At 41.7% G+C, this 23,276-nt stretch overlaps 1 protein-coding gene across 3 annotated transcripts in view; it reads right to left on the minus strand.

The window, feature by feature from the left end:
* SHROOM2 (shroom family member 2) overlaps positions 1-23,276 on the minus strand; it is a 126,501-nt gene that overhangs the window by 55,362 nt on the left and 47,863 nt on the right. For 2 of the 3 annotated variants that reach the window (XM_035343035.1, XM_035342945.1), the window contains exon 2: positions 20,250-20,401. In XM_035343035.1, the coding sequence (XP_035198926.1) occupies positions 20,250-20,401 (152 nt within the window). Of the gene's footprint in view, positions 1-20,249; positions 20,402-21,542; positions 21,615-23,276 lie in introns of those variants that run through there. The other variant, XM_035343117.1, reaches the window with a different exon arrangement.

Genomic DNA, 23,276 nt, shown 5'->3' on the forward strand with positions numbered 1-23,276 from the left:
CACACCAGGGTTTGCATTTCAAGACCCCGCTTTTCTCCATTAGCAACAGCACACAACCCATCTGTCTGCTAGAGCAACCTCTCCTGGCATATTAGCATCTTTTCTTTTGGGAAAATCCGCTGTGACATACTTCATTGGAATGGGATGAGCCAGCGATGAAAACTAATCAGCCTGGGTTATGAGAAAACCCTTCTCTGACCGCAGGCAGCTGAGCCCTGCTGCCCACATCCCCTTGTCTTGTGACAGCTCAGTAGCCAAGGGCGAAAAAGCCCAGACGTCCACGACAGTGCACGTAACATGCAGGCACAAACTGCTGTAGGTGATCAGCTGAGACAGCAAGCCGTTGGGAATCTCAAGCACCGCAGAAATCCACACACAGCAATTAAAAATAAAGAATAAGATTTTCACGCAAAGAAGGAAAAGTCATTAGCAGCCCTGTCATCCTAGGACAGGTCCACTACGTACCTAACACACCTGGTGCTTCTCAAATTTAAGTGATTTTGATGAGTGCAGAAATATAAAAGTTGGGCTCCTAGACAACTTCGTGAATTCCTCTAACTCACCCCATAGTAAGGCATTATCCTTTCTTGTTGAAAGGATAGTAGGCATTGAGAGGTACTGATAACAAGCCATATTTGAAGAAAACTGTGTCTTAATGAAGCAAGGCTATTAACAAGTGAATAATCGTGGAGTAATGAGCAAGCCTTGTTTAACAGCAGTCTCCCCAAGTACCACAAGTGTACGCTTTTCCTTTAAAAATAGGAAAATAGAAGAAATCTTCAAGGGCACGAACAACTGTATTTACGAATTTGGAAAATCTTACTTTCCAAAGAAAGGAGCAAGCCGGGAGGAAAGGGAAAGGAAGAAAGTATTATCTCCTCCCTGGGAGGACCTGGTCCTTCTCCTCCCTCCTGTTCTGCTTCCCATTGTCTCTTGGGGTCCTGCCTTCTCTCCGGCTCACTACCCCTTGTTTATAAAGCCTTGGAAGGCAACAAATGTGACAGGACAAGACGATGAAATGTAAGCCCATTTCTTCTGTTTCTACAATGCCTCTGTGCATGGAGAAGGTGGGCTACCCACTCTAACGTTGTCAAGTAATGTGCAGCATTGGCCACCTGAAGGGAAGGTGCGAGAACCTACTATTCCTAACCACCAGCACCCAGAAACTTGTTCTATCATTCATACATTTACAAGTAACTATGAGAAGAAGCATGTTGTGTTCCATCAGAACCCACAGGACATTTCAGAAGTACAGAAACAAGATCACCAAACAAACTACTCTTCTCAAAAAGAAATCCCTGGTCTCTCTTAGCTCCCTCTGTTCCAGTCTACCCAATGCCTGATGTACCCCAACACATCCTACACTGGCAGGTAAGCTTTCTCCAGCCTGCAGACCTCAAAATCAGCATCTTGAGCTCTATGAAATCAAGCTGGATTCCCAATACTATAACTCTGAATTCCGAGGCATAAAAACTAACCTCAGCACATGCTTTTCCTTCAGGTGGGAATTATTTATCCTGCTCTGAAAATGTGAACTAAGATAGCGGATGCCAGTAATTCATTTTTGAATGACCTGTCAAATATTTGGACTTCTTGTGCTCCAATCTACTTTCCAGATTCTCCACTTTGGGAAGTTGGGTGGTACACTCCTCTGAAATACAGAGGCTACACTGACACATCGGGGATGCAGCACTAGTAAAACCTAGTCACAAACTGCCTTATTCCTAATCTCAAACAGCTGCAAACTGATCACAAGCAGCTTCTGCTTTCTTCAAGGGAATGATAACTGATAACCAGCCCCTCTTGTCTGGTCTGAAGCTGTAATACTGAGATCACCACCTTGCTACCAGGGAGATAGACATGTCCTGACATTGTAAGACCAACAATGCTACACCAGGGGCTGAACACAACTCTGTTTCCCGTTTCCTGAACTTCTGCATCAGTACTCTAACTTAATCCTTCAATTAGTTCTAAGTTAGAGCAACAGGCAGATTCTGGCTTTTCCACAGCTATTCTGAAACATTTTCAAGTTCCTTACCACATCTCTTCTCCCAAATACAGCAAAAGAGATTACTTTGGTTCAGTGAGAACTAAGAAAAGGAATATCAAAAGTAATACCAGCCAACAAGACCAGCAAGGGAATATATAGATAATGACAAACTTGTGCCCCAATTTCAAATTCTCTACCTGAAAGCCTTTTCTAAACCTCTGTTGAAACCACACCGATTGCAGTGGTATGGAAGTGCAGAGGATAATGCAACCTCAGCTGCATGTTATGTGGTGAAATTGTTCAGAAAATGGAATGGCTAAATGAGACTCACTGCAGGAATGGTATTTAATGGAATAAACATTTAAAACACACATCTCCATTACCAATGATATAGTCCTTTAAGCCAGAGAAGTCCCTGGCATAAACATTAAGAAGTGACTCAACAGGACCACATGAAGTCTTTCTGCTCATCTGTTTAAGAGCTTACATTCGTTAAGAATTCCAATATTGCGTCTCAGTTTATTCTCACAACAGTCAGGCTTCTCAAATAATCTTCCAAATAAATTCTGGCCACGTCACACAGCATCCAAGACCCATTTAATCCAGCTTAGCCACAACTGAGACAAAAGATGAGTGCAATCCTGTAGAAAAATTACAATATATCCCATGTTAATAAGTAACTGAATAAGCTTTTTATGCAGAAACTGTCCCTCAAGGCATCTTGGTTTCAGAAGGACAACAGAGGTTTAAAAGGAAAAGCTGTTGCACTTAAGAAGAAAAAGCAGTAAACTGAAAAGCCACTTCTGTAGGAGCCCCTTTGGGACTCCATATACAAGCATATGTATATAAAAATACATATAAAATATATGTATATGTGTATATAAAATATACATATAAAATATATAAAATATACACATAAAAATGTATAGTGCTCCCACCGAATGTGGTACTTGGAGATAGCTATGCAACTGTAAATCACTGTGTAATATATGGCACTGCTTTTAAAAATGTCATGATAACTATTTTCAGATTAAAACAGACATTAGGCCTAAGTCTTGGCACATTACAGGGCTCATAATTTGGGCATGCAGTCTCAGCTGCCCTAACACGTTGGGAACCTGAGGCATAAGGTGGTTATAGTTGCACAATCACCTTCTGAGGCAATCTCTCCCTCCTTACCTCCCAGGGGTAGCTCAGATTTCAGGTGGAGAAGCTAATTGTTCAGTTCCCAGTTATATCCCCGTTTTGTCTCTAACTGTAACAGTATTATAACGAGAAGCAGTACAATTTGAAACATTTATTGTATCCGTCTATGATTTCTCCATTGGCCAAGGGCTGATATTTTCCTGCAACTTCTTGGACCTTTACCTCCTCTCACCTATGCGTACATTGATCTGGGTCTAATTTCTTCAACAGTTTGTGTAGAGACTCTGAACTAGTGTAGAGGGGATCTGCATGGGCAGGTCTGACCTTGTCACTGCTGACAACCAGAGGGCCTACCAGTCTGCAGGGCTGCAGATCTCTGCCTTATCCTGCCACAAGACAGTGCGGGTATGGACACTGGTTAGGCACAACAGAGATCCAGCTGGTGGCCACAGAAGCAAGAACGGGTAAGAATTTCTTTTTTTTTCCCCACATTGTCTCCTTTATGGATGAGCATCTGGGTCATCCAGGGACAGGGATGCTCTTCTTCAGGGTCTAGTAGCTGTGCTTGAAGAGGATGGGTGCCTTTGCTCTTCCACACACAGTGCTGTACTTACAGGATTCAGACTTGTTCCTGTGTCCACCCAAATGAAACCTTCCTCCCTCTGTCACGTGCACACAGCAGGATGTCTGAATCCTGAAAACAGAGGACTTGATTCCTTCACTCCTCTTGCTGCCATTCCAGAGATGCAGACACAAACATGAACTCTGCCAAGGCGTCACCCACGGCAGCCACCTCGCCACCCCTTGCCCCAGGACAGCAGTGGTGAGAGCAGACAAGTTGCCAGCCTGAGCCGCTGGCCCACGTGAGGAACCAATCTGAGTCCAACCACAGAACAAACACACTCTAGTCATAAGTAAATTTATGCCAACCAAAAAAATAAAAATCCTACTTACTATTAACAGCAGCAATGCCGTTTCCCTTCATTTGGATGCCTGAGGAACACATACAGGTCTTATTCTGAGCAGATGTATGACAACCTTAAAACGTTTAAAACCCCTTAGAGCTGGATGTTTAAAAGTCACCGGACAACTCAGATTTCTGGGATTCCCAGGGTAGAGCTGATATTGTTTAAAGGATAATGTTCTTGCAGGCTTTGAGACTTATTTTGCAGAAACCGAATGTGCCAAGATATGCGCCCAATTTGGCATCATTAGACTTGAAAGCTGGGTTCAGTGACTTCACAGAAAAATAAAAGCTGTTTTCCAAGCAAGATTGAAAACAGAATCACTTCACAGCAGTAACAACACAATTTTAAAATATCTTATTCCTCTCCACCCCACTCACACTATCCCTTCAGATCTCAATCTTTAGTCACCCTAATTATCACTAAGAATAAATTTTACAAGAGAGTCAATCTGGTAAGAATAAAACTAAAAAAAAACAGCGGTTGAAACATCTGTTTGGATACAAAGAAATCAAATCAGAAACCACACTGATGATTTTGCAGAGCCAGATCAGTTACGATAGATGTAAAAAAGCTGTAACTAATGTTCATAATTACTCCTACTGATAAAACCTGTGTTAAAACGCAGGGACAAGGGTTACCAGCATCCCTCTACAATGACTGAGTAGTTTAATAACTGAATTCATCTGTAGACTCCTCCTGCATAAACCAAGGTATGGATCCTGAGGTAGGGTATCTATGGAAAACCTCACAATAAATAACAGTGTATCTATAATTGCCAGTTGCTACTACATCACTGTTTTTAAATCTGTAGCTCTGAATACCGTTCTTTCTATCAGTGAATTCTCAGCTGTTTGATTGTTGGTACTAGATTTTGTCTCCTGCTGGGAAACAAAACTGGGTTGTAATACTGGTGTCAGGGTGGTATAAACTTCCCTGAGGGAGCTTTAAACAGCCTCAAAGAAAAAGATGTCTTTAATATATAAAAACAACATTTCACCGAAGAAGGAGATGCACTGAATACCAGATGTGCTCCAAGTGACTAATGAAACTCCAGTATTTTATAGCTTCACTTGAAGTTCAGTGAGGTCAGAAAAAACGTGTTACGTGTTTTTATGTGCCACTCTCTACCACGTATCACTACGCTTTATTATAAAACTACAGCAACCCACAGAAGTTGACCGTAACTCTCCTGGGATCCTTCCCCACAAACACAATGGGCAGCTCCTGTCTGAGCAACTCACGCTGGAGGGAAGCTCCATTAGCCTCAGGAGATTAACGATTTCTCTAATGGAGCTGTCTGGCCACCACTAAGCAGATAGAGACAGAAACACACCCTGAGCCCTTGCTCTGGCACCCCACCTTCACAGCATCTGTTCTTGAAGAGCAGGAAACAGTGACTGTACTAGCAGGGAGAAAAAAATCGCCCTCTGCCAAACCTGTCACTTAACAGCCCCCCTTTCACAGAACTGCAGAACTGTATTAAAATACCTCTCCTCCCCAGAGAGAAATCCCACAACCCTTTCTCTAGATGTAGGGGCAGGAAACAAAAATAATTTTGATCTCACACCGTGTCCCCGCATTCTTGTTTCCTCTTGCAGTGTTCCGTACAAACCCCGTGCATCCCCGTGTGACCTCTCAACTTGAGCTGTGTGTGTTGGCCAAACAGCTCACAGCCAGGGAAACTTTTTCCACTGGATTTCCTTTTCACACCAATAAAAGCTAAAGACTGAAAAACTCTCCAGCCTTCACACTCCAGGTTTCTCCAACAGACTAACCCTTCTACTCCACTTGTCCTGACGATAAGCACCTGCAGGCCGGGATGAAGGTCCGAGAAGAGGAGCTGCAGACCTCTTGGAAAGCAGTGTCTGTGAACCAGCCTCACCGTACGGCCTCGCTGGGTGATGAGTGCTTCTGCTCGGCAACACGGGGCATGGTGAAGCCAGGTCTGTGCCAGAAACAGGAGGCAAACGGGCACAGAGACAACAAAATGCTCCTCGCACAGCCACCTCCCCTCTTCCGCACCTGTCGACTCCGCTTCAGCGATCCTATTACAAAATTTTAATCAGACACCATCAAGACAACGCTGCACGGCTTTTCATTTTTCCACGGAGCAAATAAGGCAAGGAAAAGCCAACCGAGGCGCGCCCCGGGCACTTGCATTCCCCAGGCACGACCACCGACCACTGGCCCCAGGGTGGTGAGCCCTGAAGCTGACGGGGTGCCCGTGCCCCATCCCCAGCACCGCCGCAGGTACCTACCCGCAGCCCCGGCCCGGGCAGCGCCTCCTCCCTGCTCCCTTCCTCGGGCCCAGGCCCTGCTCCCGGCCCCGTGGGGCTGCCCCGGGCCTGCACGGCGCACGTGGGGTGCAAACCTGGGCCCCGGCACCCAGCAAAAGCGGTGCAGAGCCAGCACCCTGCCGGCCTCCAGACAAAGACTGTCCTCCTCCTCCTCCTCCTCCTCCTGCTCCTCCCGTGCTAATCCGTGCCGGCTTAGGGGATATAATTAGATTGACGAAGGAGCCTTGTTACCGCTCCATGCCGAGGGGCCGCAGCAGTTTTGGCCGGGCATGCCGGCGACTCTGCAGGCCAGGCCTGGCGCACACCGCCCGGGGGAGGCGAGGAAGGCCTGGGCAACGGAACCAGGGCTCTCGTGGAGGAGCAGGAGGGGGCTAGTTCTGATCTGCAGTGGTATTTGAAATGGCACGTGGAAAACATGCTGGGGTTACACTGTTGGAAGTTATTTCTGACAACTGTTCGCTTTGCTTTCGCAGTCTTTGAAGCAAATATGTGGGTTGGCAGTCCCGTCTGGGACACTACATGGTAAAGAAGTTAGTGTCACCTAGGAGATTACAAATCTGCTCAAGCAGCAAAGCTAAAAGAAATCTCCAGAGCACCTGGGCCTCTTAAGATCCAATGGGTTTTCGACAGCATCTGAGTCACAGACATTTTTCCTATACAACTTGCTTTACATTGAAACCAGCCAGCCTTCTCGGTGAGCAGCACTTCCCCAACAGCAGAGGTAGCCTGTGATATCCCCAGAAATTAATAACCTCGGTACTCAGAAAGGCATTGGAAATCATCTCTGCCTATGGCAAAAAGTCACAGCTACATCCTTCGATTCCACAAGGAGACTCGCGGAATTCTGGGGAACACTTCCAAAGGAGATTTTATTTTAGTATCTTTTGAAAAAATAAACATTACTCCATACTCACACTCGCACTCCCCTGCAGCTGGCCAGATATGTACATAGAGGCTTGTTATGGTTGCTGACCACCCTCACAACGGAGGATGTAAAAGATACAGTAACAGGCTGCACAGAGCTTAGCCGGGGGAAGGTTTAAAAAATACCTATTTCTACTGTGCCCTCAGGGATCAAGCCAGGAGAAAGAGAAGGAGAAATACTCTTCTTAGATACTAGAGTATGTGCTCAGAGCAGGTTTTCCTTACATTCCTGACATCACACAGCGCACACAATGACAATGCATTTGCATTGGTTCTGTGCTGTAACATAGCAGAGTGACTGCCACAAGAAACTTGCTCCACCACAGCATGTTTACCCATGGACTGGCCCCCATCCTGAGTGCAAAAAATAAACTGTTTTGCACAGGTCACAGGAGGATGCACTTAAAATAAAGGAAATGCTGGAAGTCCCCTGGATTTCCATAAATCCTCAAATTCAGGGAGGAGGAGGAGGTGGGGAAAAGGACAAGAAGCGGTCTTGTTTTTTGCATTTCAGTAAGAAATCCAGTTTTGGCAGCATATGACAGAGTTATGCAATTGCAAAGCCGTCCTGTAGCACCACCGTGTGAACTTGCTGGAGAGTTAGATGACGTGTGGCTAAAACCTTCCCAGCCTGGCTGCAGTATTCTGTCCAGAAACGAATGCACATTGCATAAAGGTTAGAGGGCATTAGATTCTCACAAATGGTAAACCTTCTCTGTAATTACTTGGTTTTCCAAGTAACCTGAATGAAGGCAACTTAGCATGACCCCTTGCTTACCAACATTAACAACTGTGCCACCGAGTCCACAGACAGACTTTCATTTGATGTGTCACTTTTCCAACATCGTTACTAAAAGTCTAAAAAAACCTATTGTCATGTGAAAGAGGATGCACAGTCTGGGTGACAAATACTATTCTATACTTGGTGGCTACTCGGCAAAAAAGAGATGTAAAATCACATCTAGAAAAGGCCTTTGTTTCCTGAATTTCCAGCAACAGGTCCGTTTTCACTCTACACAACAGAATAATAAATCACACATGTGAGTGCTAATGAATGCACTATCTGAAGAGTTAACAGTATTAGAATTACATTGGTACACTGGGAAAAAGAGGGAAAAACAAGCAAAATAGTGAGCATCTCCTTAGTTTTAAAGAAACAAAAATCGGAACTTAAAACCGTTGTTGGATAATAGGATTTTTAACTTGGCTTTCAGAAGCTTTATTTCATTCTTCATCTGCGATCAGGTACTGTCCAGCTAGGCTGGAGCCAGAAGAGCAAACAAATATAACAAGCTCACCTTAACTTCACTACAAGAGTGCTGGACATGGCATTTGCTGGAAAATAGTTGTAAATAAAGTCAGATAATCACTATGAAAGTGCTTTTAAGAGTAGTTGAAATTTTAAAAATATCTCTGAAAAGACTGGGATTGTTATTCTACGTATTTTACAAATAGGATCCAAACACCAGGTAAGTTGGGTGTCTAGTCGAATGCCATGTAGAAAGATTTCACCATCCTGAAGAACAGACTTTTCAGTCAAGTATTTTGCAAGGAAAAATCCCTCTCACTCAAGGCCCTCCCTCAAGCGTGAACCTGCCTCTCTCCAAGAGAGGACAACTAAGTAAATACGCTGGTATTTTTTTTTTTTTTTAATTGCTGCTGCACTGCACTGTTGAAGGAAAAGAAGACTACAGCCAACTTCGCACACTTGGTATTAATTCAGACGTGATTATGATACTGGATTTGTAATCATGATGGTATTGAGTCTACACAGTAACAAACTGATTTTCATTAAATCAGTTTTCTTTTCTTATACTCTTTTTCTTATATTTCTTATACTCTTTTCTTAAAATAGGAAACTGAAGATTCCTAGTTCAAAGAAAACCCCTGCATGCCACAATCTGAGCTTCCAGAAAGCTTGAGCTCTGTACTGAGAATAAAGAGCCTTTTAACTTGAAATCAGAACTGGCCAAGAGTTATCTCCTGCTTCTCCTCTGTCACATCTAAAATTAGAAAACAGTAATTCAGCATGAAAGACCTTCAACGGGAACACACTTTTTAGTTTCACTGGAAGGGGTTTCTCAAATTCATTTTTTTGCTTGTTTTAATAATCAAATTATTGGAAGCGATCTGTTCGTCACTGAGAGCAGAGGCACAGACTAAGCAGCACCTACTTTTCAGTGCGCTGCTCACGGTGACAATCCCATGCTCTCCATTGCCTGACTCAAGCTGGCGACGTGACCTTTGTTCCCCATCAAGCCTCCTGGCCAGCCTTCCTCAGGGATCTGGCTTGTCCCCAAACACATGAAGATGTAAAAGATAAAAACCTGAATGCACGATATATACACCCCCTTCCAGATCTTTTGGGAAACACATTTTGGATGGTTTTCTCTAGATTGACTTTCCTGTATCATTAAAATATACATTACCGATTTTAATTTAGATGCTCTTATCCAAAGGAGACTGAGCATTTTCTAAGGTGAAACCTCATTTACACGTATATTTTTAAAATTCCTTTTAAGTTGTTTAATGAAAGCAGTAGCCACAAGAGAGCGCTAACAGCAAAGAATTCAATCACCTACCGGCTCGTAGCTATTCAGAGTAACAGAAATCCTGCTTACGGTGTGCTCAGGCAGTCTTATTTGCACATTTAAAATAAGGCCTCAGACAGGTAATTGCTATACGCCCGATCTTCACAAGTCGGGAGAGATTCTGGGTGTCTCAGTTCTTGAGCGCTGACTTTGAGACACGTCCATTCCTCATTCTCTTTGTTTTCAAACGGAGATTACTCAGCAGTTTGGGGATTTTATGTGCTTTTAAAGTGATTCACTCACTCTGAGACATCTGAAATTAACAGGTTGTTTTCTGATATCACCGTATTTTTTCTCTGAACATTTCTAACTCACTAAAGCTCACTGCAATGAGCTAAAACATCAAGACTGTGTTTGTGGTTTTGCTGTCTGTTTTTGGTCTCTGTGCATTGAGTATCTGAATACTCCATATGCTCGATTACCTTTCCAAGAAAAGCACCGATAAATTCTAATCACAAAGAAAAAAAAAAAAAAAAACGGCAAAAAAATAAAAGCTTATATTTCTGGAAGCAGCAAATGGAACTGCTGCATTTTTTCCATGCAAACCAGGAGGAGTTCCTGCTTTTGCATTTTCAGCTTCCAGTATCTTATCATGAAAGGAAGTGACTCCTAAAAAGTATCCCTAAAAATAAACTGACCCAAAATTTGAAAACAGAAAAATAAAAACATGACTGTGTGTTTAGGTTATTGGACTTCTGAGGTAAGGCTGGGAGATGTAAAAGATAGTAAAGAAGTAATAAACACTGCCTATTACCATTGAGATGTCGTTAAATGGGAAACTGAACCAGCATTTTGACAGAAAAGTTACTGACGGAGTTCTGTGATACAGATATATGTGCAGACATTTCAGCAGAGGCACACATCCTACCTCAAATGCACATTCTCACCTGCCAAAACTCACACCGAGATTAACACACACACCTTGCTCTCAACCTGCAGCATTGCTCTTAGCTTTCCCTTCCCCATGTGTTTGGTAGCCAACTGGTAGCCAAATCTGCCAGTCACCCTGTGTCCGAAAATGGAGCAAATAAGCTGTGCTGGAAGGTGTATTACCTTGCTGCAGCAGAGCAGAATGTCTTCTTTCCTTTCCTGTGACCTAGGAAGCTGCAGTTTACATAAAGAGAATCTAAACAGGCCTGTAAAAACCTCTGCTTCGAACTGCAAAAATAAATAAAGGCAAATAAATTATCAAGCCTTAGTGCCCTTACAGGCTATGGGAGCTCAGTCAATAATGTGGGCAAATCGAGATCTTACCATCAATGTTTGCTCCAGTCTTCCTCATCCCTCAGCCAACCATACAGGCTTGAGCAGGATGGAACAGCAATTTCATTTATAAATAAGATGCATGCTGCCGACAAGGAGGTGTTAGGTTGTATGAGGTATGAAATCATCAATCTTCCTGCCTGATAAATTCACAATAGACTACCATGATAAAGTTTTCATATTCTGGAACTGTTTTTCCCAGCTCTGCCTCAGGGAATTGGACAAGCACATCTGTATGTCAGTGATAAACGTGTTGATTGTGGGATTTATGTTATATTATATAAATTGCATAAATACTTTTCCTCATCCTCATTTTGTCTATATCCCGCTACCTTCTGATGACTAGATAGCATTAAACTGCTGATGTCATTCTGTTACCTCAGTTTTTGCCATGATCTATCAGAATTCCTCCAAAGGATTATAAATCTTTTTTTTTTTTTTTTTTTTAAGTCTTTATCATCTGGAAGCATCTAAAATGCTTCACATATTGCAGAATTAGCTCCACATGCTGGTTCCAGCAGGGTTTACTTTCAAATATTTTTGAAATTATCATGCTGTGTAAGCAAGGGGCTAAGGAAATTAACCTTTAACACGAATACAAAAAAGGCTTCATGCACCAGTAATGCTGAAGAAAAACGCAGCCTCTAGCAGGGCAAGCAGTAGCAATAGCAGAAGGAATCAGAATACACAGGGAATTTCAGATTCTCACCATGACTGAGGCCAAAGAGGAGGAGCCAGAAGTGCGAAGCAGAGCAGCCTTCGGACTCACTGCCCCCCTACACCCTCACCCAAGACAGAGTCAGCACACGGCTGCCTGCACCAGCCCAGCACGGTGCCTTCAGCAAGAAGGAACTTGCTGCTTTTTCAGAGCACACGGCTGTGGAAGACCTGCTTTGCTTCTGGCCAGGAGCAACGGGTGTGTTTTGCCTCTGAGCCGCTTGCCACAATGAGTTTACAGTTCGATAGCTATCCCAGATGGGCAGAAGTGCCTCAGAAACCACGTTCCCAACACCGGCGTTCCTACACTGATGCGGTGTGCTCCCACACTGGTTTCAGCTGTGATTTACCTACCCATGTCCAAGGAGACCCAAAAATGGGAGTGGGGAAGGAGAGTTCCTCCAGTCCCAGGGCATTTCAGGAGACAGCCTGGCCTTAGTTTGTCTCATTCCTGGTTGAAACACTATAGCCACACGATGCAAATTATTGAGCCTCCACAAAGAACACCACCACAGGCTGAGATGCTTCAAGTTTTATACGGGAAAGTTATTTTGCTCTGACATGCACTAGACCAGATCAGATTTTGAAGACATTCCCACCTCCCCCATTGCCTTTTTCTTCCCTATCAGGTGTCATGCCCTAGCTTGGCTGCCCACCTGCCACCAAGGCTGCTCTGTGAGCCACACCAATGAACAGATCCTGATTTGAAATGCAACCCAGCATAAATTTCTCCAAATCCTGGCTTTTGACACTCTGTCACTCCTCTGCACTGGACTAAAAGCGTAAGGGCCATATAACTCAACAGTGCTGCAGCTGTGTCTCTGTGCCAGACCTTGCTTTGCCAGGTGATCCAGTATTATGCAAATTCAGGAGCAATGGCCATAAAATAAGGTTTTCTTGTTTAGGAGATAAGATGCAAATTTGTTCAGTAATTCAGTAACTAAAGCTGCAACACTCCTGCATTCTTGCCTTTCTTTTAAGTATTCATATTTCCGGAGTTAAGAGTTGGATTCAGAAATTATTTTAAAGCCTTTTATAATCTTAGCAAATTGGAAGGTGTTACATGTTGTTATGCAACTAAGTAGAGCACAAACTCTCTACACTTAACGCAGTAGGCTACATGACATGTAAAAATACAAGAAACCATTCAAGTTTGCAATCTAGTCAGTCATTTATTTTCAGAAAGTGAAATATGTAGCCTAAAACTAAAGTAGCACAAGGAGAACTTCAACATAACCGGAACATGAGTATCATGACTCTCCTGAAGTTGTGTACGTGCACGTCGAGATTCTTACCTGGGGCTTAATAAAAGAAAAAAAAAAAAACAGAAAACTCAAGTTTTTAAAAGCAACCCCCAAACAATATTTCAAGATGCATACAATATATTTAGAAGCATTCATTGCAAATACAAAGAAGATTCCTTACATAAAACACTATTCATTTGGTCTTTAATGGATGGGGTTACAATTCTGTTACAGTCAGGAGACAGCAGGGATCTACAGTATTTGCTGCTATCCAACACAGATAAAATTCTTTGTGTGTGCATGTGAAATTACTACGTGAAATGATAAAGACTTCAGACCCTCAAGTTTTGGAATGTGCACCTGCTTCCACCTCTCACGGGATACATAAGACTGTCTCTACCACTTAAACTGAAATTCACCTGAGGAAAGCAGTGTTAAGTGCAAATCCAGTGTACTGCCTGTTATAAAATTCTGGTTAAATCCTGTAAGCACTTGTACACTTTTTCATCTTCGGTCATGTGAATGCTCTCACTTAAGTCAATGAGACTACTCATGCTCAACATTAACCATTTCAACAAGTGCTTGCAGGACTGAAGGTAGAAAAAAACATTTATGACTCACGGGTTGTTACTGCCTGATGCTATTCCAATCCACAAAAATGTAACATTGTCTAATTTTGGTAATTGCTTCACAAAACTCAGTATCATTGCCACAAGCAACCTTTGGAAGAAGCATATTCAAACCATACAGGATTCCTTCTACCCACAAAGAAATTTCTATGCCCTTCCAACTTCTTCAAACATCATCCTGATGGAGCTGACTTTGTAAAACATGGTGATGTCTGTCGTTTTTTTGGCTTTCTATTATTCGAGTTTGACAGTGGATTTTTTTAGATTTGTGAAGAATGAGATTGTGAAAGTCACCACAACATAAAAACATGTCAGTCACAACATATGTATCAAGAGAGTTCTGACAGCTGTACAAGACAAACATTCAAAAACACTGAACGATGATTTGCTCTTTGAAACCAGGGACAACACCTCCAATTCGAGGAACTGAAGCTTATGTTCACTTAAAGTGTCGACTATTATGTCACCAACAGCACAAAACAAGTCATGTTGACACAACTGAGAAACTAATAAGCCAAAACAGTTAGAAATTAAAGTGCTTTTTAGATATATGCCCCACCATAAAGAGGACTTGCATGGGAAATACCCGAATACCTGCATGGTACTGCTAGGATGAAGGGAACACAGATTCACACTGCTTCTACGTAACTGACTGTGCCAACAGCCTGATGATCAGGGGAAATGGTCCTCATCAGGTCTCTTTCAACGTATAGTTTGTTGAAAATATGTGAGTGTACCTCCTTTTCTCGTGTCTTTGGTCAATAGTGCAGGACCGGGCCATGGGAGGAGCAGCACGATGGTGGCCAGCCAGCTCCAGGCCTGGCAGAGCCTGGCAGGACATCCCATCTGGCACATACTTCCAACTCCCTAGCCTGCTTAGTGCAGAAGAGTGGGCCTAAAGCAACTCCCCGGTCCATTTCTCGGTGAATTTCTGAAAGCAGAATTTAGCAGCCCAGCCTTTCCGCTAGCTACAGCCACACAGAAAGGTTCAAGCCTTGAACTTTACAGCTGCATTCATCTGTTACAAATACCCACTCATGAACAGTGTATACAGAAAGAGCTGCAGAGCAATTACAAGAAACATCGGTAGAGAAGGCTTTACCACCCCTGCCAACTTCTTACAGCAATGGTATGTGCACACAAGTACAGCCTTAGACAGCCCTATTGCAGTTTCCTAGATATTTCCAATGTCTGGCTGGAAATACAGGCACCAGAGTATCTCTTCTTGGGCAGTAAAGATACAGCTGTAATTTTCCAAAAGGATGGATAATGTTTACTAGGCAACAACCCCAGTTCTGCTGTAATAATAAAACTCAAGAAGTAATGAACATAAAATTTAATGGCAAAATAGACTTTACTCCTATGGAACACTGGTTCTCCACAAATGCATTTGGCTTCTTGTGCAATGCTTAACCATAATGATGGACCAAACATTTATAATACTTGCTTACAATCTGCACAACTACAAACATTTTTATATTTTATATTTGTTTCCTATATTATTTTGACACCTAAAAACTTGAACTATCAAGTGGCCAAACACAGGTAAGAGAGAATTCACAGTCCCCAATCCATATCTTGTCATCATACAGAAAACATAGACCCCTCATCTTTTCAATCCATCTCATAAACTGATGCTGACAAGATTTAACAGTACTCCCATAGCCAAAAAGAGCTAAAAAGTCCAGAGCTAGCTGCTCCACTAGCAGGAAATAGGTAAGACTAGATTCCCATGGTAAGTTACAGAAAACCCATGATGGAAAGGTCACTGGTGGTGTTAAGCACATGTCTGCTCAGCACATGCCAAAATTTCTGTGATCTCCCATCTGAACGCTGTAAAAGACTGGAAGATTTTTCTTCCAGGGTTTCTGCTCAGGCATCAGGTTCTGAAACAATCGTGTACCATCCTGGTGCCCTCAGGACAATTACTGAAAGCTCTGCTTTTAAGGTCTTTCAGTTAAAAGGCTGTCCCCCTCTTCATGAAGTGCCATGGAAACAAAGACTACCCTAACTTTCCATGTTCAGGAGTCTGTAGTTCAGCTATCGTAACATTCTCTCTCCTTACCAGGATTCAGCAGAGCACATTTCAGTATTCATGCTACACTTCTGATGTCAAGTCTGTTCTCACCCTCTTTCCCTCTCCCTTCTGTAACAAGGGACTCTCCGACACTCCTCAGCATTGCAAAAACAACTTGCATTTTCCCCACAGAAAGGCATCAAAACGAGATGCTATTTAAAGGAAAAGAAAACCTGCCTGCTCACGTCTACTGGTTCTCAGGAGCTGGCAGTTCCTCCAGATCTGGTCAAATTACACCAAGTCCAGCTTCCTGCCACCAGCCGACCCTGCAGAAGGAAGTCCGTCCATGGCTACTCCTTCCCTTGCCCACCCCAGCTGTCCATTGCCACTAACACACGACTGAAGCAGCCAACAGGACAATCCCACCTAACTTTTCAGGGTGGCTCCCAAAGGCCACATGATCCCACTCCCTGCCTTTAACTGAGCACAAATGGAAGCATCCCCTGTGTGCCAATTTCTAACAATTTAATATAATAAATCTCATGAGTTCATAGTGAAAAAATATTCCAGACTTTCACAGCTTTATGTCATTTGCTCATCTCTAGCATGTGCAAAGGCATGGGGATTATACTTAGTAACTGGAAGAGAATTTAAGTTCGAAGGGGACACAGAAAAGCTTATTATTCATAATATGATAACCACCTCAGTGTCAACACTCGGAGCAGTTTTAAATGTGCATATATAGACATGCATACGTCTTTTCCAAAAGAAAGAAATTCACATACAATTCCTGTAAGGAATGCCCTAAGCATACTTTCTATCTTCCTAAGATAGGAATCTACTCAAGAAATGACTCAGTACTACAGTGAAGAGCTAGCATGCAATTAAGGTGTATTGTTTTGACAAATCCACTTGAGAAAACAACACAAAGCCTCCTGAGTCCCCTCTTAATCCAAGACCAAAGGTACACTGCACTTGTTCAGCCATCAATACCTGTAAGCTACTTAAAGTGTGTTTGTTGTTGAGCCTGTTGTGCAGTTTAGATTTGGCATAGACCACAAATATGCAGTATCCAAAAAAATAAGGCCAAGTATGTGTGCTGGTAGCCAGCAAATTTATGCCTAGTATTTGTGCTTAGCATTTGGTACCACAGTCACTTTTACCTAGAAATCAGTGCCTTTTTTTTTTTTTTTTTTTTTACATCCCATAATGCAGTTCAAGCATCAGATTCTTTAAAAATAGCGGGTAAAAATAATTTTGTGGAAGCCAGGGTACCACTGCTGGACCACAATAATCAAACCAGAAACTTTTTGCTACAGTCACAATTTCATTACGTGAATGAAATGTGTTCCTCACTGTGGCAACACTTTTTCACTTGGTCTTGGCTTTAGATAAATTGGACTTCTAAAACAAAAATAGCATGTCCTACTGCTTCCCAGGTACAGAAATAACTAGATCAAAGCAAGACCGCGGCTTGGCATTACTGCATGGAAGAGTGACCCATATGGAAGAATTTCACATGAATGTGCTTCCCAGCAGTGATGGATAAAACTTGATTTTCCTGACATTAACAGGAAGTTCTCTACATTCCAGAATAATTTTGTTAAGAAGTAAACTTTGCTACATCATGATAATTTTCAAAGCACTTGCTTTTTACTTCTGGATGAGTCTAGAAATAGTTAACATAAAGAACCCTAAGAAATCTTGGCTTCTCAAGCTAATTCCCACCAATATCAAGGACAAAAGTGAGTTTAAACTAAGATTCTTTAAACCTCCAAGGCTGGGCTGTTGAGCTTCAAACCGTTTGTCTGTTCTGTGCTTCAAATTATCACACTGGTATCCCTGGGGAATGACATGTTAAATCTATGCTATGGAAAAGCATCACTGTGCTAGACAAAGGATATACAGGGCAAGCAGACAAAAAGATGCTAAGACAACTTAAGATCAATACATCATCTTATATATAACTCAATGAAAAGGAATGGTGGGACTATCCCTGCTCTCCCCAGAGACCAGTAAGGGTGGATCTAAAGAAAACTGAAATAGTCTAAAAATGCTAAGGCAGCCATTTCAAGATCGCTGTAAGTAATTAAAGTGCAGGCTGCCTCTGAAAGTGGTGGTCCTATCCAGCTGAAAACCTACTTCCCCAAGTAATTTTGCAGTCAGATCAGTCCCCTGATCCAATTCAATCCAGACCTGCACGACTGCTCATACAAAGACTACACAACTGGCTTGCTTAAAGACAGGACTGTTTAAAGCACTCATAAAAATTCAGCCTAAGATTTAGGGCAAACAGCACAAAACAATACTGTTGTTCAAACCATAACTTCTTGAAGAAAGCATGCAACAAGGCTTTTATAAAAACCTGCATCATTTGAACTTCCAACAGGAAAAGAAAAGCTGTTTCGGCACACAGACAGCAGTGCATGGGAACAAGTTGGCCAAGAATAAAATGAGACTGGGTGTTTAAAGGTTTCTGACCGTCAAAGGACTGATGTCCTAAGGCAACTTTCCAACAGAAAGAGCAAAGTTGAAAAACCACAAACAAAAACCCTAGCTAATTCAATTCAGTATGTTTTATTAAATTTTATCTAATATTATGCAGGCTTGCCAATGACCCAAAAGGCTCTTGCCTGTTTGGGGAGCTCTGGAAGCCTTAATGAATTTAGGACAAAAATGTTTTCCCTAACAACAGCCACTATTTCAGCCTCTTGGCCAGAACAGCTAGGTTGCCTGCGACCGCTGCACAGGCATATGCTAAGGAACGAAAAAGAGGAGCGATGAGAAAGGACTGATGAAAATCCATCAGCTTTGCACCGAGCTGCATGTAGGCGTGCATAGCAATGGGGCTCCGTTGCTTGCGAAGAATGGCCACAAATCCCTTGCAGCAAATCAGTGCTTGACTAGCTGTAGGAAAGTTCTCCTAAAGCAACGTGCATGGAGTGAGGTACTTAAGAATTTCAAGAATGGCTTAGGTGCGTCTACTACTAGGGTTATCTCAGCAACAAACCTGTCATTTCCAAAGATAGATCAGAATTCACAGATCTGAGCAAGTTACTATCACACAACTGAAAAGCATCATGAAAGAGGGAATCTTTCCACTAGGTCTGAAGCTATTTGTTATAATTAAGACTTGCTGTCTTGGCAGGTTCTTCAGTGTCTATAAAACTTCTCGACCCTGAAGTTCTCCCTTTCTGTGACAGAAACAGCTGCTGTAAGCTTCACTAACAAAACCTTTTCAGCAGAATAGCCAACACAAGTTGAAACTGCTGAACATCAACATGATTTACAATAGTTGTGCATGCATTTTATGTTATGTTTATTATCTTCAGAGCTACAAAAAGTTTGTGTGAGCTTCTGGAAGTAGCTATTGGTAAGGACATAAATTCTGTTACCTGCAAAAGAGATTGATGTTCCTATAACTGCTTCTGTCGAAAACACTTTCGTAAACCAAAGGCAAAAAGCATGGTTACATACTTCTCATCTATCAGTGCTTTTTCACATATAGTCCCCATATGAGACAGTTTCAGAATACGTATTTTATTTATGGGCTGGCTGATCATACATGTCAAACCCAACTCTCAGCATTTTTGGTGTTGCAACAAAATTCTTTTCTGATTCTGACAAAGACATCTAAAACTCTCACATGGAAGTCTGGTTGGTATAACGTGATAAAATTAGAAAGTTCTGATTCACCAGGACAGAAAATTAGTGGGAAAGATTTCTTGTTCAAATTTCCTGATTTATCTTTTTTCAGAACTTATCAGATTTATCCTGCATTAGCATCTGTTCAAAAGCCAAAATTCTTTTATGAAGTTTTTATGAAGCTTATTTAAATGAGTTTTTTAAAAAAGTGTGAACTTAAGTGTCATAAGTCAAAATGAGAATACAAAGTTTCCATATTACCACTATGTTCTGTTTTGATAAATATTTTCAATTTTTCCCTTTGCTAAGATATAACTGAAAGCACTCTTTAACCAAATCGCAGGAGAAATGCTTGAAATCCCAAATATTCTCATAAATATTTTCATGGAAGTATTCACAGGAAAACACTTTTCCAGAAGTTTCACACGTAACCCACTACTCAGAGACAAACTGGTGTGCACTGCGAGTGTACTAGAAAGCATTACCAATGTCAGCTCACCAAATACAGAAGCAGCAGGGCAAGCTGGACAGTTTGCTTCAGTCCCTGTGTTTCAAGAGGGCAGAAAGGAACAGAATACCGATTCCTACCACTACAACGTTATTCACAGAATACAATGCCTCAGTTTTTGCTCTGATCAATGCCACCTCTGCCCACATCTTCCGTAACAATCCTCTGTTCAAGATGTAACACTACATAATATGAACATCAATAGCACTAAATGAAAGCTATTATCTTGCCAACTCTTGGCAAATTTTGTTGTTTAGTAGTGTAAAGATTGGAACATATTTGGCCTTTCAGCTGAATGTCACAAGCTTACCTTTTTACTACAAGCTTTAGCGTCTTGTGTGAGCCTTTCACCAGGCAGATTGCTTCTTGTCGGAAACCAGAGAGGCCCACATCATTGATGCCAACAATTTCATCCCCAGCCAGTAACTTTTCCACAGACGCCGCTTTGCTCCCATCTTCAATCTGAAGAAAAAGCAAACCAAATGGTAGAATTATTAAGGTTGCATAATGACACTTTAAAACAAGTTAATGAGCTTTCAATATTGGCTTCATACAATAACTATTACAGTAATTAAGTGGTTAAAATAATTGAAAAAATTCCAAACACTATAAAGGATATGATATAGAGACAATGAGAATAGGGGGGAAAAAAAAAAAGGTAGGGGGGAAACTATCTAAGAAAACTAGGAAGCTTAATGGAAATCTGAGAGTCAAAAAATCTGTGGTCTGGAGATCTCTTCAATATAGTACAGGTTATCATACTTGCAAACAGAGCTTTGGGCAGGCACCTTAAAATCTAGTTCTCCAGAAAAGATAACCAGTAATAGTAACCACATAGTCAATAACATTAACCACACAGTCAACTCCACAAAACTGGCATTCTGTGAAGCTACACAATATTGCATAACAACCTGGTCTGGAAAATAAACTGATTTTCATCAGGCATATACTATTTTGGAAAATATCTGAGAATTTACAGTCCACACAGCTAACTAACAGCTCTGGCTAGAGGAAGAGGCTTTGATCTGAGATCTAAGGCATTATAATAATGTGTCATGCTGCCGAAAAACGTAGCCATACTAAGGGATATTCACTGAAAGATTATTTTGCTTCCATGGGCCTCTCTCATACGCATTCAATTTTTACAGAACTATTGATCATATGCAGTGAAACACGTACACAATAAATTTAAGAGCTGGTTTTGGGCAGTTCCCACAATGATGAAGGAAGCCAGCCCATTACGAGTTGCCCATTTTTAAAATTTAAAATAAATCCCAAAAGCTTGATCAGCCAGACTAACAAGTACCAGCAGCTTAAGCTGATTTCAAGTGCAGCTGTAGGTGTTGAAGACTTTGCAAGTCAGGCCCTCAGCTTTCTCAGCTTGTTCCCTTCTCTTGCTGTCAACACAGCCTCCAGCCTCTCAGATGATCTATGCATCTAGAGTTTTTATTCATCCCTCGTTTGCTCATAATCCATACCCTACCTCTTCTTACTGACTTGACACTTCGTGTTCAAAGCAAAGATTTTCATTTATGTCTTCATTACATTTTGTGTCGACTACGGTATCTCCAAGTCCCTCTTTATTAAATGTCTGTGAACCTACAAAGAAGAATTCCTTGTAATTGCCCCAACTGCACATAGCTTCATAAAGTACAACCATCTTCTAAGGCACCGAAGTCAATCAACAACGAGATAAATCCAGAGGAAACCTAACTTCATGAACTGTGGTGCTCACAGTACAGGTTTTAAGGATCCTCCTGCAATGAAAGTCTAAATTAAATAACCTAATAAAATAAGCAATATCTCTTGATGAAAGTACATAAGGATGATCTCATACACCACAGCAATCTCATTTCATGCACATAAAAGCTCTCTTTATGTAATTTCAGGATAGATGTCTTAAAAATCTTCAGACCTTTAAATCTAAGCCAAAAAGAATGCCATGTAAAATGCTTAGTCTTATACGCCATTCTAAAACACTCATTATTAATACTAATCAAGCAGCTTAATTTCCAGAACTTCTTATCTTAATAAAAACACAGATAATTAAAGACAGAGCGAGTTTCTACATCCTGATACATCTAGCTCTCAAGCTGTGACCTGCCTCTGACCTGCCTGCATATCTTCTGAATGTCAAGAATTTACCAGAATATTGAATTCTCAGTTCAAATCTACAGTGAAGTTGAAAGCCAGGGAGCCACAGTGGAAATCACTTAAATGCAAGGGAAGATTTTAGTTTACGATTGTTGAGAATTGAGCGGCTGCCATCTGAGGAACCCTGAAGCCAGGCAGAGCTAAACAAGAGAACAAGCAACTGGGGATTCATGAATCACAGCCCTCTGAAGAGGCAATCTCAAGTCCTTCAACTGTCCAGATGCATTTCTGGGTTGCTTCTAAATAAACTGCATTTGGAGGTCTGAAGCCCAGTAGGTCAGAAAAGCAGAAGGAAAACGTTAATGAAAAGCAGAGTTGCATCACTAGAAATGTAGAGAGAAGGTCAAGCAGAGGTGGGAAAAAAGAGGAAAAATATGTTAAAAAAAAGAGGAAAAATGTGTTGTAGGAGCACACATTTTAAACTGCAAAATGTAGATGCCAACCAGTTGCAGCTCAGCAAGGTGCCAACTTAACGACAAGGGGTGAGAAGCCCGTGTGCCACCTGGATGTCAATAATTCAGAAGTCTGGGCTTGAAGACCTTGACAGGGTCCTTTTTTTTTTTGTCTTAAAAAAAAAAATCTGTCTCCTAGGGTTTCAAGGAATGTTCATTGTTCTCTGTAAGCATGTTTGTTTTTTCTTTAGGCTGGCAATGCACTGACTGCAGGGAGTATTCAGTTACCCCCTCTGAGTTTTCATTTCAGCAGGGAGACTACACATTCCACACGGTGCATACTTTCCAAACAGACTCTGGCTGTCCAAAACAACATTAATCAAAAAAATAATAAAATTAAATTAAAAATAAAAACAAAACGAAACATCAAAACCACACACGCACACAAAAGCATATCAAAACCTAAGCACAAAGCTGAAGCAATCCTCCTGAAAACTGGAAGTGGCTTTCTGTAATACACTGCCTCCAAATCAATTGCAGCTAGGGAGAATAAAACTACACATCCATTCAGAGTAGAAGTCCCCCTGAGCTGAACAAATTGAAACATAAATCTTTCTTACCAGCTTTACCTCAGGTCACTGAATGACTGCATGAATGCGGTCATTGCACTTGACAATGCACTTTTAGTGGAAATGGGAATGTTAGCTAGACAGGAAAAATACAGTTTCTTCAGTTCCACTAATGACTAAAAAAAAGCAGTAGATTTTACATACATCTAATGCAACACAGCC

The sequence above is a fragment of the Oxyura jamaicensis genome, chromosome 1, assembly GCF_011077185.1.
Source record: "Oxyura jamaicensis isolate SHBP4307 breed ruddy duck chromosome 1, BPBGC_Ojam_1.0, whole genome shotgun sequence".
NCBI classification, from domain to species: domain Eukaryota; kingdom Metazoa; phylum Chordata; class Aves; order Anseriformes; family Anatidae; genus Oxyura; species Oxyura jamaicensis.